The 12,249-nt window shown below is 38.0% G+C and overlaps 1 protein-coding gene across 3 annotated transcripts in view; it reads left to right on the top strand.

Moving 5' to 3' along the window:
- DPP10 (dipeptidyl peptidase like 10) overlaps positions 1-12,249 on the top strand; it is a 548,469-nt gene that overhangs the window by 511,056 nt on the left and 25,164 nt on the right. For all 3 annotated transcript variants that reach the window (XM_056350156.1, XM_056350155.1, XM_056350157.1), the window contains exons 12-16: positions 726-764; positions 2,092-2,199; positions 6,191-6,282; positions 7,868-7,915; positions 8,635-8,756. In XM_056350156.1, the coding sequence (XP_056206131.1) occupies positions 726-764; positions 2,092-2,199; positions 6,191-6,282; positions 7,868-7,915; positions 8,635-8,756 (409 nt within the window). The remainder of the gene's footprint in view (positions 1-725; positions 765-2,091; positions 2,200-6,190; positions 6,283-7,867; positions 7,916-8,634; positions 8,757-12,249) is intronic.

The raw sequence follows: 12,249 nt of genomic DNA, 5'->3' as shown, positions 1-12,249 counted from the left end.
CTTTTTTTTTTCTCCCCTACCATTTTGCACATGTTCTCAATTCCAAAAAGTAGTTTAAAACCAGCTGCTGTAATAGCTACAGATATTTCATTTTTAGGCCATATATGTACAGATGTTTCTCTAGCTAATAAATTTTCATTACTTCAGTGTGACTGACAATTTACAACAGTTGACCTATATTCTGTATTTTTTTCCAACGATGTGTGCATGGTATTTGGGGGTTCTTTTGGATGGCATGATGTAAAATATGAGTGTCCCCAATAAAAAACATTCATTTGCATTTATTTATTTTTTTCTCTTCATTAATGCCACACTACAACCCATTAAAGCAGGGAATTGTGATTTGAAAAGGTCTTGCAATTCGAGCTTGATGCTGGCTGTTTGCCCAGTGTTGATGAAGGACCTAAAATATCCAGTTATCAGATGATGCCTAGAGGTAAAAAACAAATGGAACTGCCTGTGTAAAGCTTCTTGATAGCTAATCAGAAAAGACTGAAAAAGACATTCTTAGGTCCCCTGTGGTGTTATACCAAAAACTCTGAATAAAGCAGCTGACTTTGTAATTAAATTATTGTTTGTTTCAATGTAAGTGCCAATGAAGAGATGTGAAGATTGTAACACAGTAGAAGAAAACCCACAAAACAGCTAAAGACCTTTTCCTGAATGTGGGAAATATTTTTGATCTATAGCTATTCCATAAAAGCAATTTCTTTCTTTTTTTTTAGAAATATGAAATGCAGTCAGACCTGTGGCTTCCTAAACAGGTATAGTATAAATGCTATTTCTGGGTGTATAAAGTGTAATTGCTTCATTGTCATTTTTATTTAATAATATGTTATTTTTATAAGCTATGGAAATACGTTCCTTTTAAAACTGAATACCTTTTAGGAACCTAAATTAATTTAACAACTGAGGATTGTAGCAGTGCCTGTGTAAACACTCAGGTGGCAGCTTGTTTCTCTGGTAGCAGGTATCCTGTCACCTAGCATCACACAGAGGACATTTTGCAATCTAGCTGACCGTGTCAGTGGTGGAAAGAGATAACGTGCTTCCAGCCAGCGATTCGGCCCTTTGAACTGAGCCACTGCCTGGGTTTCAGAGGCAATATTCCCGTCAGTTACTGATCTCGCTGCATTCAGTTAATCAGGCACTTAAATGACCAGCTGATTAACTACCTAACTCACGGATGGTTAAAGATAGATTAGACAAATCCCATTCCAAGTCCTATATAGTGCACTAATTTTTTTCTGATTAAAAAATAACCTCACCAAATTAAACCCAAAGGAGTTCAAAGATTAAAGGTCATACGGGCTATAATTGGAATGCATGAGAATAATATTTCTAAATTCATACCCAGAACAATATGTTGAACTAATGTGTCAGCAAATTATTCCATTTTCATGGCTTCAGAAGAGCTGTCCAATAAATGGACGAAACACATTCTATTTAAAATACATTTCAGGCTTCATTTTGCAATGTGCAAATGAGAAATCATTTTGAAAAAACTATGCTTTTATAGCAAGCTGTTTTCCCTTAATATTTCTGTGTGAAGTTATGCATGGAGAGATGGTATCAGATCAGGCTACAATTTACAGTAAGACCATGATTCAGAATATCACTTCAAGGTACCTATTTTTCCTATACAACTTTATCAAATCAGTGAGTGTTAAGCACGTACTTAGTAATGTGTCGCTGAGTCCAGGCCATGGAAACATTTGTTCTCCTCATTGCTAGTAGGACTTACCTCTGTCTTTAATTGTATGTCTGTAAAGGAATGTATCCTGGAAAGTCCCACTGCGTGAGGGATGAGACTACCAGACCTTTCACTGGGAGGGAGGGTTTTGCAAGAGCTGTAATCCATGCTTTAGGACAAGGTTGCACAATGGTAACTGCTGGCATGAACTTCATTGAGCTTTAGGCACCACACTTTTGTTAATCTTACCAGAGTATATTCAAAATCTAAGGATTTTTTTCTCCGCTTGTTTCGTGAGCACAGCAGCTATCAAAACCAAGGAGACAAAAAACCTAAGCTGATGTTTTGTTAAGAAGTTTAATGAGAAGTGTGACAAACTAACAATCTTACATTTATAGAATGAAGAACCAGTTTTCTCCAAGGATGGCAGTAAGTTCTTCATGACTGTCCCAGTGAAGCAGGGGGGCCGGGGTGAATTTCACCACATCGCCATGTTTATCGTTCAGGTAAGGTTTTAGTTCAGGCTATTTTAAATACCCTACTGGTCATCTAGGACTTCTGATGAGGACACATGACCCAAGCAAAGGCTTGCACTTCAGTAGAATCTGAACACTTGTGTCATGGTCATTTTTCAGGTTGTCACTCAGTGCAGAGGGACATATTTATAACTTTTTCCAGAACACATAAAGCTTGCTCTCATTTCTTAGACCTCTGCTGTGGTGGCACATAAGGTCCATAAATGAAAGATGTTTCCAAAGTACTCTTTCTGGAAGTTTTCATCTTTTCTTTGTACCTCTATAGACAAGCAGAGATGTTTTCTTGTTAGAGCCTTCTGTCAATAATAATGTTTTATAGTCATAGAAATTCAAGAGACCTGCAGAAATGTTCATTTTGCCCTCTTTATATGCACTATGTATGCCCAAGTATAATTTTAAATGTCAATTCAGAATATTCAGAATCTGATCTTACTCACAGCAGTACAGGGAGGCAATACCCAAAACTTAAAATGTTATGAAAATTAGGACACTTTTATTACCCTTTGCAACATTTTCCAGTGGTTTCCATTTCCCAGGGTTGTTATTTTTCCAAGGAAGAATCTGAAAGAAGATGAATTTGCACTATGATTTTGAAGGTCATCAGTGTGAAGTTGTGATGAACTAATAAAAGAAATGATGCCCTGGAATGGAACACTCCAAGGCATCTATTTAAATCAGTAGAGCATTAATCCAGGTACTTTAGCAGAGCCGTATGACGTAGGAGGGATTATCAAGGTACCCAAAACATCAAAAGAGCAGACTTGGCATCAAGAAACTCTATTGTCTCCCCTTATGACAGTGTTCTGGTATGAACATTATTAAGTCTGAAATATGTTCACAGTGTACTGCAGACAGAACAAGAGCAAAAGAACTTTAATAAAAAATTAACCTTAAGAAACAAGAAAAAGATACTCATTCACTAGAGTAAACATATCAAGAAAGCATCAGAGAAGAAAAAAGGGATCAAAGGCTTGTAAAATTCTGTCTTCTAAAGAAAGCACTAACTCAGGTGACAATTTGGTAAAGGTATATTAATATAGTAACCACATACAAATTCACAATGGAGCAAAAACGTTTAGTCAATCAAGTCTTCTTTTTGTTTCTTTCCCAATATGAATAAGTATCATTAAAATACATGAAATAATAATGAAGTAGATCTAAAAAGTAACTTGCAGCTTTCCCAAGGATGTTACAGATACATTCAAATTTGCCTTAAACCTGTAGCCTCTGACATTTTTCACTTACTGAAGAGCTCAGGAAACTTGATCCTAATTCAGGAAAATATTTATGTAATAGATTAAGCCCACTCCTATTCAATAAGATATTTAAATATATACCTGCTTGTAAATGCATGTTTTAATCCCACCAGGATGATGTTTCAATTCAAGTTTATGATTAAGAGTTTAGTATTCTATCCCTTTTAGGCAGAATTAGAGCCCTCTGTACTGCTCACCTCCAAAAAAAATAAAAAAACCAAACTTCTATTTTGACCAGCATCACCATGAATAAACAAGTTTGGATGGTATCATCAAGGACAGATTTGGCTTTAAGTATACCGCTGCTCTTGAGAAGAAGAGGAGATGTGATATCCCATGTATCAACCATTATTCATCAATAAGCAACATTCTGCATGGTCACGGGGCTGACAGAGAGCAATAAAGGACAGGAAATGTGTTGATATGATGTGCTTTACACACCGCATTAATCTGATCATCCATTATTTCTAAAGCAAACATGGAGGCATAAAAATTATATTAACCGTTGCACGTAAAGTCTTTTGTCACATCAGATGTTTGTCACACCTTGTGAGAGAGCCACAGTGGCCTAACAGGTGCCCTGCAGAATTTAAAGCAGTCAGCAGGTCACCCATACCCAGATGATCACAGTTTTTTCATGATGGAGCTTGGATAACACTGGAATTTGGAATTTAGAGTCTCATTACTTCTCTGTACTACTTGGTACAGATACCAGCTCGTTAACAGAAAGCAGCCTCCAAGTGCAGGAAAGTTAAAACACAGAACCAACGTGAACATACAGTGACAAAGAAGTAAATGTTAATGGCTTGCTTTAGATTAATTTGATCACTGAGGCTTATTTGTCAGTCTTACAATAAGTACTGACAAATGATCTTTCTTGGACGGCATTTCTTTGACTGTACTTTAGAAAAGCATGTGTCAATAATACAATCAAAGCATGTTGGCAGGAGCATCTAATTAAATCTTCTTGCAAGGGGAGGTTGCTGTTTAAAAGGTTACTGTCTATCATATATTATTTACTGTCAATGTAGAGGGCTAGATGTGTGTTTTATTGTTTTCAAATGCTTTTAGTAACTTATGAAATATTTAAAAGAAACTAATCTCAAAATGGGATTGAATCATATGTTATGTATCTAGAAATTTCTTACATGGGGTTTTGCCACTCTAGAAAGTATCGTTTTTCCAACCACAAACTAAGAATTATAAAGTAACTTTAATGGATCAAGGCAAGAACTTCCTGCAAGCTTCATAAATTATGTATTATGGCTGTAACCTTGAAAAATAACCATGTTTATTAACGCTTGGCTGGGCTTTTTATTGCTGTTTCTTGTTAGATGCTGTGATCTCAATATTTAGGTATCTCTTTCAATAGTTGCAGCTTCTCTCCCTCTAGAGAAGAAATACTGACGTATAGTAAATCACTAATTTGTATTTTAATCATTTGTGGAGACAGCACTGAATATCAGAACTTCCTGAACAAGGGAACCCTCATCATAAACATACGTACAGCACCTAGCACAACATCCTGGTTTCAATTGCTACTTGCAAGGCTTGCCATGGTGTTACTGCGTCGTTCATTCCTTGTGGATCAGTTCTAAGGGTCTTGTTTCTGCCTTGCCAGTTCCAGACACGTCTCACAGGTGTCCTTGAGCATTTTCTGCTTTCTAGTTACTGCTGCTGTTGATGTAGAGCTCGGAGTTTAAAGGTTACAGTTCAGAAATCTGAGGATTTAAAACATTCTTCATGCCTTTACAAGTTTTTATAGGCCACGTAATCACTGAGGCCACTGTGACTAGGTGCTTGGTATTCGCAGGGCACAGTGCCGTTGGATCCTCCGTCTGACCTGCTCTGTAACTCCTGCTGCTCAGTGTTGCCCACTAAAGCAGAGATACAAGCTTAAGTGTCACCTCTTCTCTTGACAAAATCTGTCTTGAATTTGGAAACAAAGAATTTTTTATATCCAGGCCATGCATCATAAACCTGGTATAGAAAAAACACCTTCAACGTGTTCGTGCTGGATTATAGTGAGGGGTGAAGTTCTAATTTTCAGTGTTGTAAGCCACAGGTTTACCTTTTGCACCAAGAAGCACACTCAGATGAGCTTCTCACTCTTCAGGTTTCATGGTTTGCAGCCTGTGCCTGGTGAGGAGCCTGCCGCAGAGTCCAGCCAAGGCTTGGTTTTACCTGAGGGCAGGTGGGCGCTACCCCCTGGGGGTTCCTAAGGCAGCTCCTGCTGCGGTGGGCCAAGGAAACTGCCCTCATGTTCTTTGAGAGAGGTTTTGCATTTCCCTTTGCAGCAGGTTTTTTCCTAGGCTCACACCGGGACAGAAACAAATTCTGAGAGGAGCCAGGGGTGCTTCCTAACTTGCAAGTCTCTGGTTCAGTTGCCAAAATTGGGAGCTACACTTAGACTTCCCTTGTAGACCCTGGGTGGAGAGGCTTCTTATTGTTTGTTGGCGTATGGACAAAAATTGTGATGAAAACTGAGATGATTTTAATGACCTTGAAAAGTTTTATCTATGGGAGGGAAAGGATACTTGAAGTTCAGGCCTGTCAAAATGTGAGGTCTGTGATTTAAAGACGTTATGTTGCATATTAAAGTTTTAAAAGCTGCAATCAGTAATGACATGTGCATACAGTCCTGCTAGGCAAAGAGAAATGTAACATGTACGGTGGAAGTTAATGTTTTCCCTGTCTCTCTCCAGGCTAAAAGTGAACAAATCAGTGTGAGACACCTGACATCGGGAAACTGGGAAGTTATCAAAATCCTGGCATATGATGAAAATACTCAAAAGATGTAAGCACTGTTCTCTTTGTCTGTTTATGAAAATACCCAACTTATTAAAGTGGAATCTATTTGACTAGCAATAGCATATCTAAAATGAAGCAACAATTATTTTTTTTTCATTTTTGAGCATTACCATAAATTTGACACACCTGAGTACATAAAAGCGCAGTTGTAAGACAATTTACCTTCCTGTGTATTACTGGGTGTGTTTTTATGTAGAAGAAAAAGGAGCATACCGTGACATCAATTGACTCTCTATATTTTTTTAAAGAAAAGAAATCAACACACAGTACAGCAGTAATAACATTTTGGTGACTTCTTTCCTGGATTGTAGATAAGAAGTCATAGCAATTTTTTACTACTTGATAAAACCCCAAATCTTCAGTTTTCATGCTTCTTTGGTTACAGCATGAGGTCTCTGGACTTTGGGAATCTGATTCAACCTCATAAATTCAAATTATATAGAGAGATTATCCAAACCCCTGATCCTCACCCAGCTCACTCGGAGAGAAATCTTTCCAAAGACCGACTTAGTGCTGTACTGGGAAGGAAATGCAGCACATACTTGGTGATTCTTGGGAGCAGTACAGAAACGACACAAAACATCTGAAAGCTCTATATAATTTCACTAGATCTTGGCTGGTCTTCACTTATAGCTGCACATGGCAGGAAAAAAAAAAAAACAACCAAACAACCCACAGATGTGTCTAATTCTGATTTTCCTTAAAATACATGATATTTCAGCAGCAACATTTTTGAGGCTGCAACAGTGTCTGTCATCTCCACTGGCACTGGAGAAGCACCCTTTCTGACCAGTCCTTCCAAGGGTTTTGAAAATACATTCGTAGGTAATTTTTAGATACTTCTCCAAGGTTCAGATGAAAAAATGAGGTCTGGATGCAACTCAGCCTGCAGAGAGGTGGCAGACTGCATGTGGGTTGTCTCAGCCACTTGGGAGGACTTCCTTACTCTTCTGCCTCTAAAGCAGAAACTTTATAGGCACCTCATCTGGGACACACCAAGGAGTTGTCTTGATATTCTTGCAGCAGCTCTACTAAATAAAGCCTCTTCCCATGCATGCAACCTTTTCTGTAAACCATTGCCTAGGGTGCTAGCTTCTGTTTCTAGATAGAAGAAAAAAGTCGATTCTACAGCTCAAAAAGGCTTTCAGGTATCATAAGGCCTATTGTAATTTATGATACCATTCCATTGTGACCTTTTTCTGCTCCTTGGATTTATATTGCAAACTGTTGGAGTGAAGGAGAAACTTTCTCTTCTGTATTTGTAATATGCCGATAGAGGTCCTGGTTGCTACAGGAGCTTCTGGGCGGTACAGGAATTACATAGAAAGCATGAAATACTGTGTTCATCACTGTTTCTGTATGAAATCATATAGCATCTGAAATAATTGCTCTGTATACTGGGTCTAAGTTTAATCTTGGGGCTAAGATTTATATAAAAGTATTTGATCTCATGTATATTTTGGAATTTTTAATTTTAAAAGTTATTTATGACGTCTCACACTTCTCTAAACACCACCCAAATCAGACAGTTTACCAAAGTGAGTTTAACCTTGTTTGTCTTTTGGGCACAGTTATTTCTTAAGCACTGAAGAATCCCCAAGAGGAAGACAGCTACACAGGTAAGTAATACATGTGGCTGTGTTAACAGCTTCTTCATCCCAAGCAGGAGGTGCTATGATGATGTTCTGTGAGCTTAATTGCTACTTTGGGGTTTGGATCATCATTTATATTGTGTAAAAATTAGTACACTTGAGCTGTAACAAAGGAAGAATCACAGCTTTTCAAAATTCAAAATGCTGATATTTTACTTGTTGAAAAAAACAGGAAATATTTTAACAGAAAATGTTTTTACCGCTATGTCTTCACTAGTCCTTTATAAGCATCTAAAAAGCAAAACCTAAATATAAGCATGTAATATGACAGTGTTTAAAAGTAGTGAAAATCTTCTAAATAAAAATAATATTTGTGGGGTTTAATCATGCAATTTAAAGTGTGTGGGCAAAGTACCTTCTCCTTACATAAATCTCGGTGCTTGAATCTGAAGTTAACGAGGCTTTTCATTAGTTAGTGTCCTACTAACACTGTTACCCCCAGCACTGCTAGTTAATGGAACTCCAATCCTCCTTTGAGCAGGCTTTGGATCCTGTCCATATTGCCCAGTTTACAGAACAGTAGTCCACTGAGTCATCTGAAAACAGTTTGCATCAAGCAAAATATAAGACAGTGATATTTTGGCGAGTTTAGGGACTGAAACAAATTTTATCGCTCTGATGAGCTGATTCTTGGTTTATTGTATTTTATTACAATGGAAAATATTTCTGATCCATTTTTTCTCCAGTGTATCAACAGTGGGATCATTGAATCGTCAGTGTCTCTCGTGTAACTTCTTGAAAGACCAGTGCACGTATTTCAGCGCAAAGTTTAGCCCCATGAATAGGCATTTTTTACTGCACTGTAAAGGTAAGTCATGCACAGCGTGTAAAAGTACTGTGTTTGCTTCTGAATTAATGTATTCCCTTGGGAAGTGCATTAGGCTGGAGTCTAACATTTAGCTCAATGATGTATTACTCAAAGTTCTGTACAGGGCTTATTGCAAGACTGTAAGTAAAGATGTTCTGTGTAAAACCTAAATAACCAGTGATGTCAGAAAGCTGCTCCATTCCTAACACTTCAGCCCTAGTAAAGGACATTGACTTTTAAATTTACCCTGAATAAAAATCCTTCACCAAAAAAACCCATGGAATTTATAGTGACGCTACTGTGGTTTGTGACAGCTTCATTATATTATGTATTGGGATTGATCTTGTGCAACTACACCTGGTTAAAAAATGAGGGCCTGCTTTTGATAACACTATGTCCCTGTATGCATATATGTGTACGCGCACAGTTTATCTATGCACAGTCACCGACATATGTGTATGTCTGTGTGTATCTATCATAAAACAGGTATGGTTTAATCCACACAGACAGATCATCTTTAGCATTACAGTTGCAATAAATAACTTTTAGCTTTTTGTTGTTAGCTGCATTCCAGTAGCACTGAATAGCACCAATTGGGTTCAGAGTTTCTGTATAAACAGAAAACTAGAAACATCCCACACTGAGAAATTTATAACCCACATCCAGGAAATAAACACTGATAAATAAGATTCTAAAAACGGGTTGAGAAAAGCATAAGACAATCGATAATAAAGTGTTTAGCTAGACCTGTTGACCTTGAAACTTGCAGTATGTTACAGACAACGTTCTCCGAGTATTTTTGCTCAACTAGCATAAGATCGTGAAAAGTAGAACACAATTCATCTCAAATAGATGTGAATAGCCCATTTTATTTGCATGCATTTTTTCTATTTCTTTTGCAACTGTACATTTTTTTTGCACAAAAATAAAGTACCTGCCATCTTGAGAACTGAATCTATTCAAACAAACAAACTATGAATATATATTGGCTAAAATAAGGCTGGGTGTTTGTTTGGCGCTTTTTTTGTTGTTGTATGTGTGTGTGTGTGTAAGTGCACCTATAATACCTACCTTGTTGGAAAAATATATGTATATGTACCAACTGTATGGTTTATACATGGTTAAAGCTGTGACAGAAGTTATGGAGCTAATCCCAAGGCCCTTATCTGAGTAAAGACTGCATTAGTAATGAGCTCCTCATGGTTTAAGCGGAGGTTTCCCTTGTGCTGTACATAGTCCCTATGGGGAAAGTCTCAGATTCCTTTGAGAGAGAGGGCTGGTAAATTGGGAAGAGTGTTTTGCCCTGAATCAGCAGTGTGCTAGGGCCCCAAACCATAGCTTCTTATTATTATATTAGCAAAGTATATTCAGCCTGTTATTTTTGATGTGTTTCTTTGATATAAAAATGTGGATGCCAGTATGCACATGAAATTCCTCACAAGCTCATGACTTTCAGTGACTTTAGAGATAGTTTTCTGTTTGAGCTGGTAAGACGGTAAATCATCCTCCCAGGATTAAACCTGCACTCACTGAGTTGCAACCAGTAGACTGCCCTAAGCTGCAGGTGTTGGACAGGGATGATAAACTGTCATTAAGTTTTTCCTACCTCTAACATTAATGTATAGTTGTTCACTTGGAGTTATTCAGAGGTCTTCTCTCGTGTTTTATCAGTGCTGGACAATTACAGCAGCAGTGTGGCCCCCAGGTACTGCCACAGCTCTGCAAAATGCCTGTGGTGGGTTGGATATTTGACAGTATCGAAGTTGATGGCAACACCACCATAGAGCAGGTATTAAAACTCCTCTGCAGGGAGCTGCTTGTAAGAGTACAAGATAAACTGCTTCAAGGAGACAGATGACACCACATCTATGTGCATATACACTCATTTTCCCACAACAAAAAGCTTGACTGAATTGTTACAAAAGCAATTTGCCCAGAAAAGTCCTTGGGGGACTCTGGACTGGTTTGATCTGTACAAGTTTCAAATCTTCCACCTCCTGTTTACCCATGAGCACCTTTATTAGGATAGTTTTTCCTTCTTAGTTACCCTCAGTCAGGAGTTCTGTCTCAGTGTACCACCTGAATCCATCTCCCAAGACTCTCTCGAGTCAGGAGTTATTTCTAGCCCAGTAGATGCAGGACCAGCTCTACAGCCTCTCAGTTTTGGCAAGCACGTCCTTTACACTTTTTCCCCACTGCTTGTGGATTTTTCCTTTAGCACTTCATAAACACTAACAGATGTTAATCTCTCCACTCAAGTAAGATACTTCACAAAGGGAGTAATTGGTTTTCCCATTTTATACAGCAGGAAACAAGTTGTGGATTTGGTGTTAGTTATAGGAGGTCAATGGGAAATCCAAGTGTTGTGCTTAGTTCTGATGAGCTGCAACATAATGCCTGTAATACAAATCTGTCTTTCTCTTTTCTGATTGGCTTTTTAATCTGTTGTAATACCCCTTTTTCAAAATCTGTCATCATCCTTCCATCTTTTTAGTATGACAAATAGAGCTGGCCTGCAAAATGCCAATGCTTTCCCCTCCAAAAATGGTCTTTCTTAAATCAGAATTCAAAGCAAAATGACAAATTCAGAAGTAAAAAGAGCTGGAAAGAAACCAAAACAAAACAAAAAGGGACAGCTGAAGAAATTATTTTCTTGAAGAGCTAAGGCAGAAAGCGTTGATTTGTCAGCAACCTACCTGTAAGATTTTTGTCAGTAGTCTCCCTTGAGGCAGAGAATGAAATTGATAAAATCTTCCAGTGGAGGCTGTCAGGCTGTGAATGGCACCATGCTATTTTTTTCAGGTATTTAAGTTTCCCTAGGCTCATGCAATAATTAATTGAGAGAGACAACCTCTCAGGGTGACTCAGAACACATAAATTAAGCTCTGTCTCTGAACTGCTTTCAGAGGGAATCCTTTTTTTTTTTTTTTTCCCTTAAAAATATGAGTCTTAACTCCTAATTTCAGAGGGTCCATGCCATCATCTGCCATGGGTGTCCTCAGGGATTTCAGCATTTTTGCATCATCCTTGCTAGCCCAATAGTGACTGCCTGCATGTAATTTAAAGACCTGTCTTGCTGAGATAAAACTAAGTTTCCCATGTACAAATTCCATGTTGGGGGTAGGGAAACATTTTCTTTTGCAAGTTTACACTGGGGGATCCTCAGAACAGACACAGCAAACTCAGCTGTACTTCTAAGTGTGCTGAATGTTCGGTCACCCCAGTTTCACGTACCATCTTGTGCGTTTGCACAGTACCTATTGACATGGGGAATGATTCCTGGTGCTTTTAGTTTCTTAGTGGTAAAGTAAACATATAGTATCTGACATTACCATGAAATAAGATTTGATTACATTACACTTAGGTTTAACGGTGATGCTGTTGGTCTTGCAGAGCTGGCGTACCAAAGGAGCTGCTTAAACAGATAATTAAGCGAAATATGTGATAATTTTTCAACACTTTTCAGCTTTTCCATAGAAAATATAAGTGAATA

The sequence above is a fragment of the Falco biarmicus genome, chromosome 8 (genome assembly GCF_023638135.1).
Source record: "Falco biarmicus isolate bFalBia1 chromosome 8, bFalBia1.pri, whole genome shotgun sequence".
Taxonomy (NCBI): domain Eukaryota; kingdom Metazoa; phylum Chordata; class Aves; order Falconiformes; family Falconidae; genus Falco; species Falco biarmicus.
This window is presented reverse-complemented; position numbering and strand designations above follow the sequence as displayed.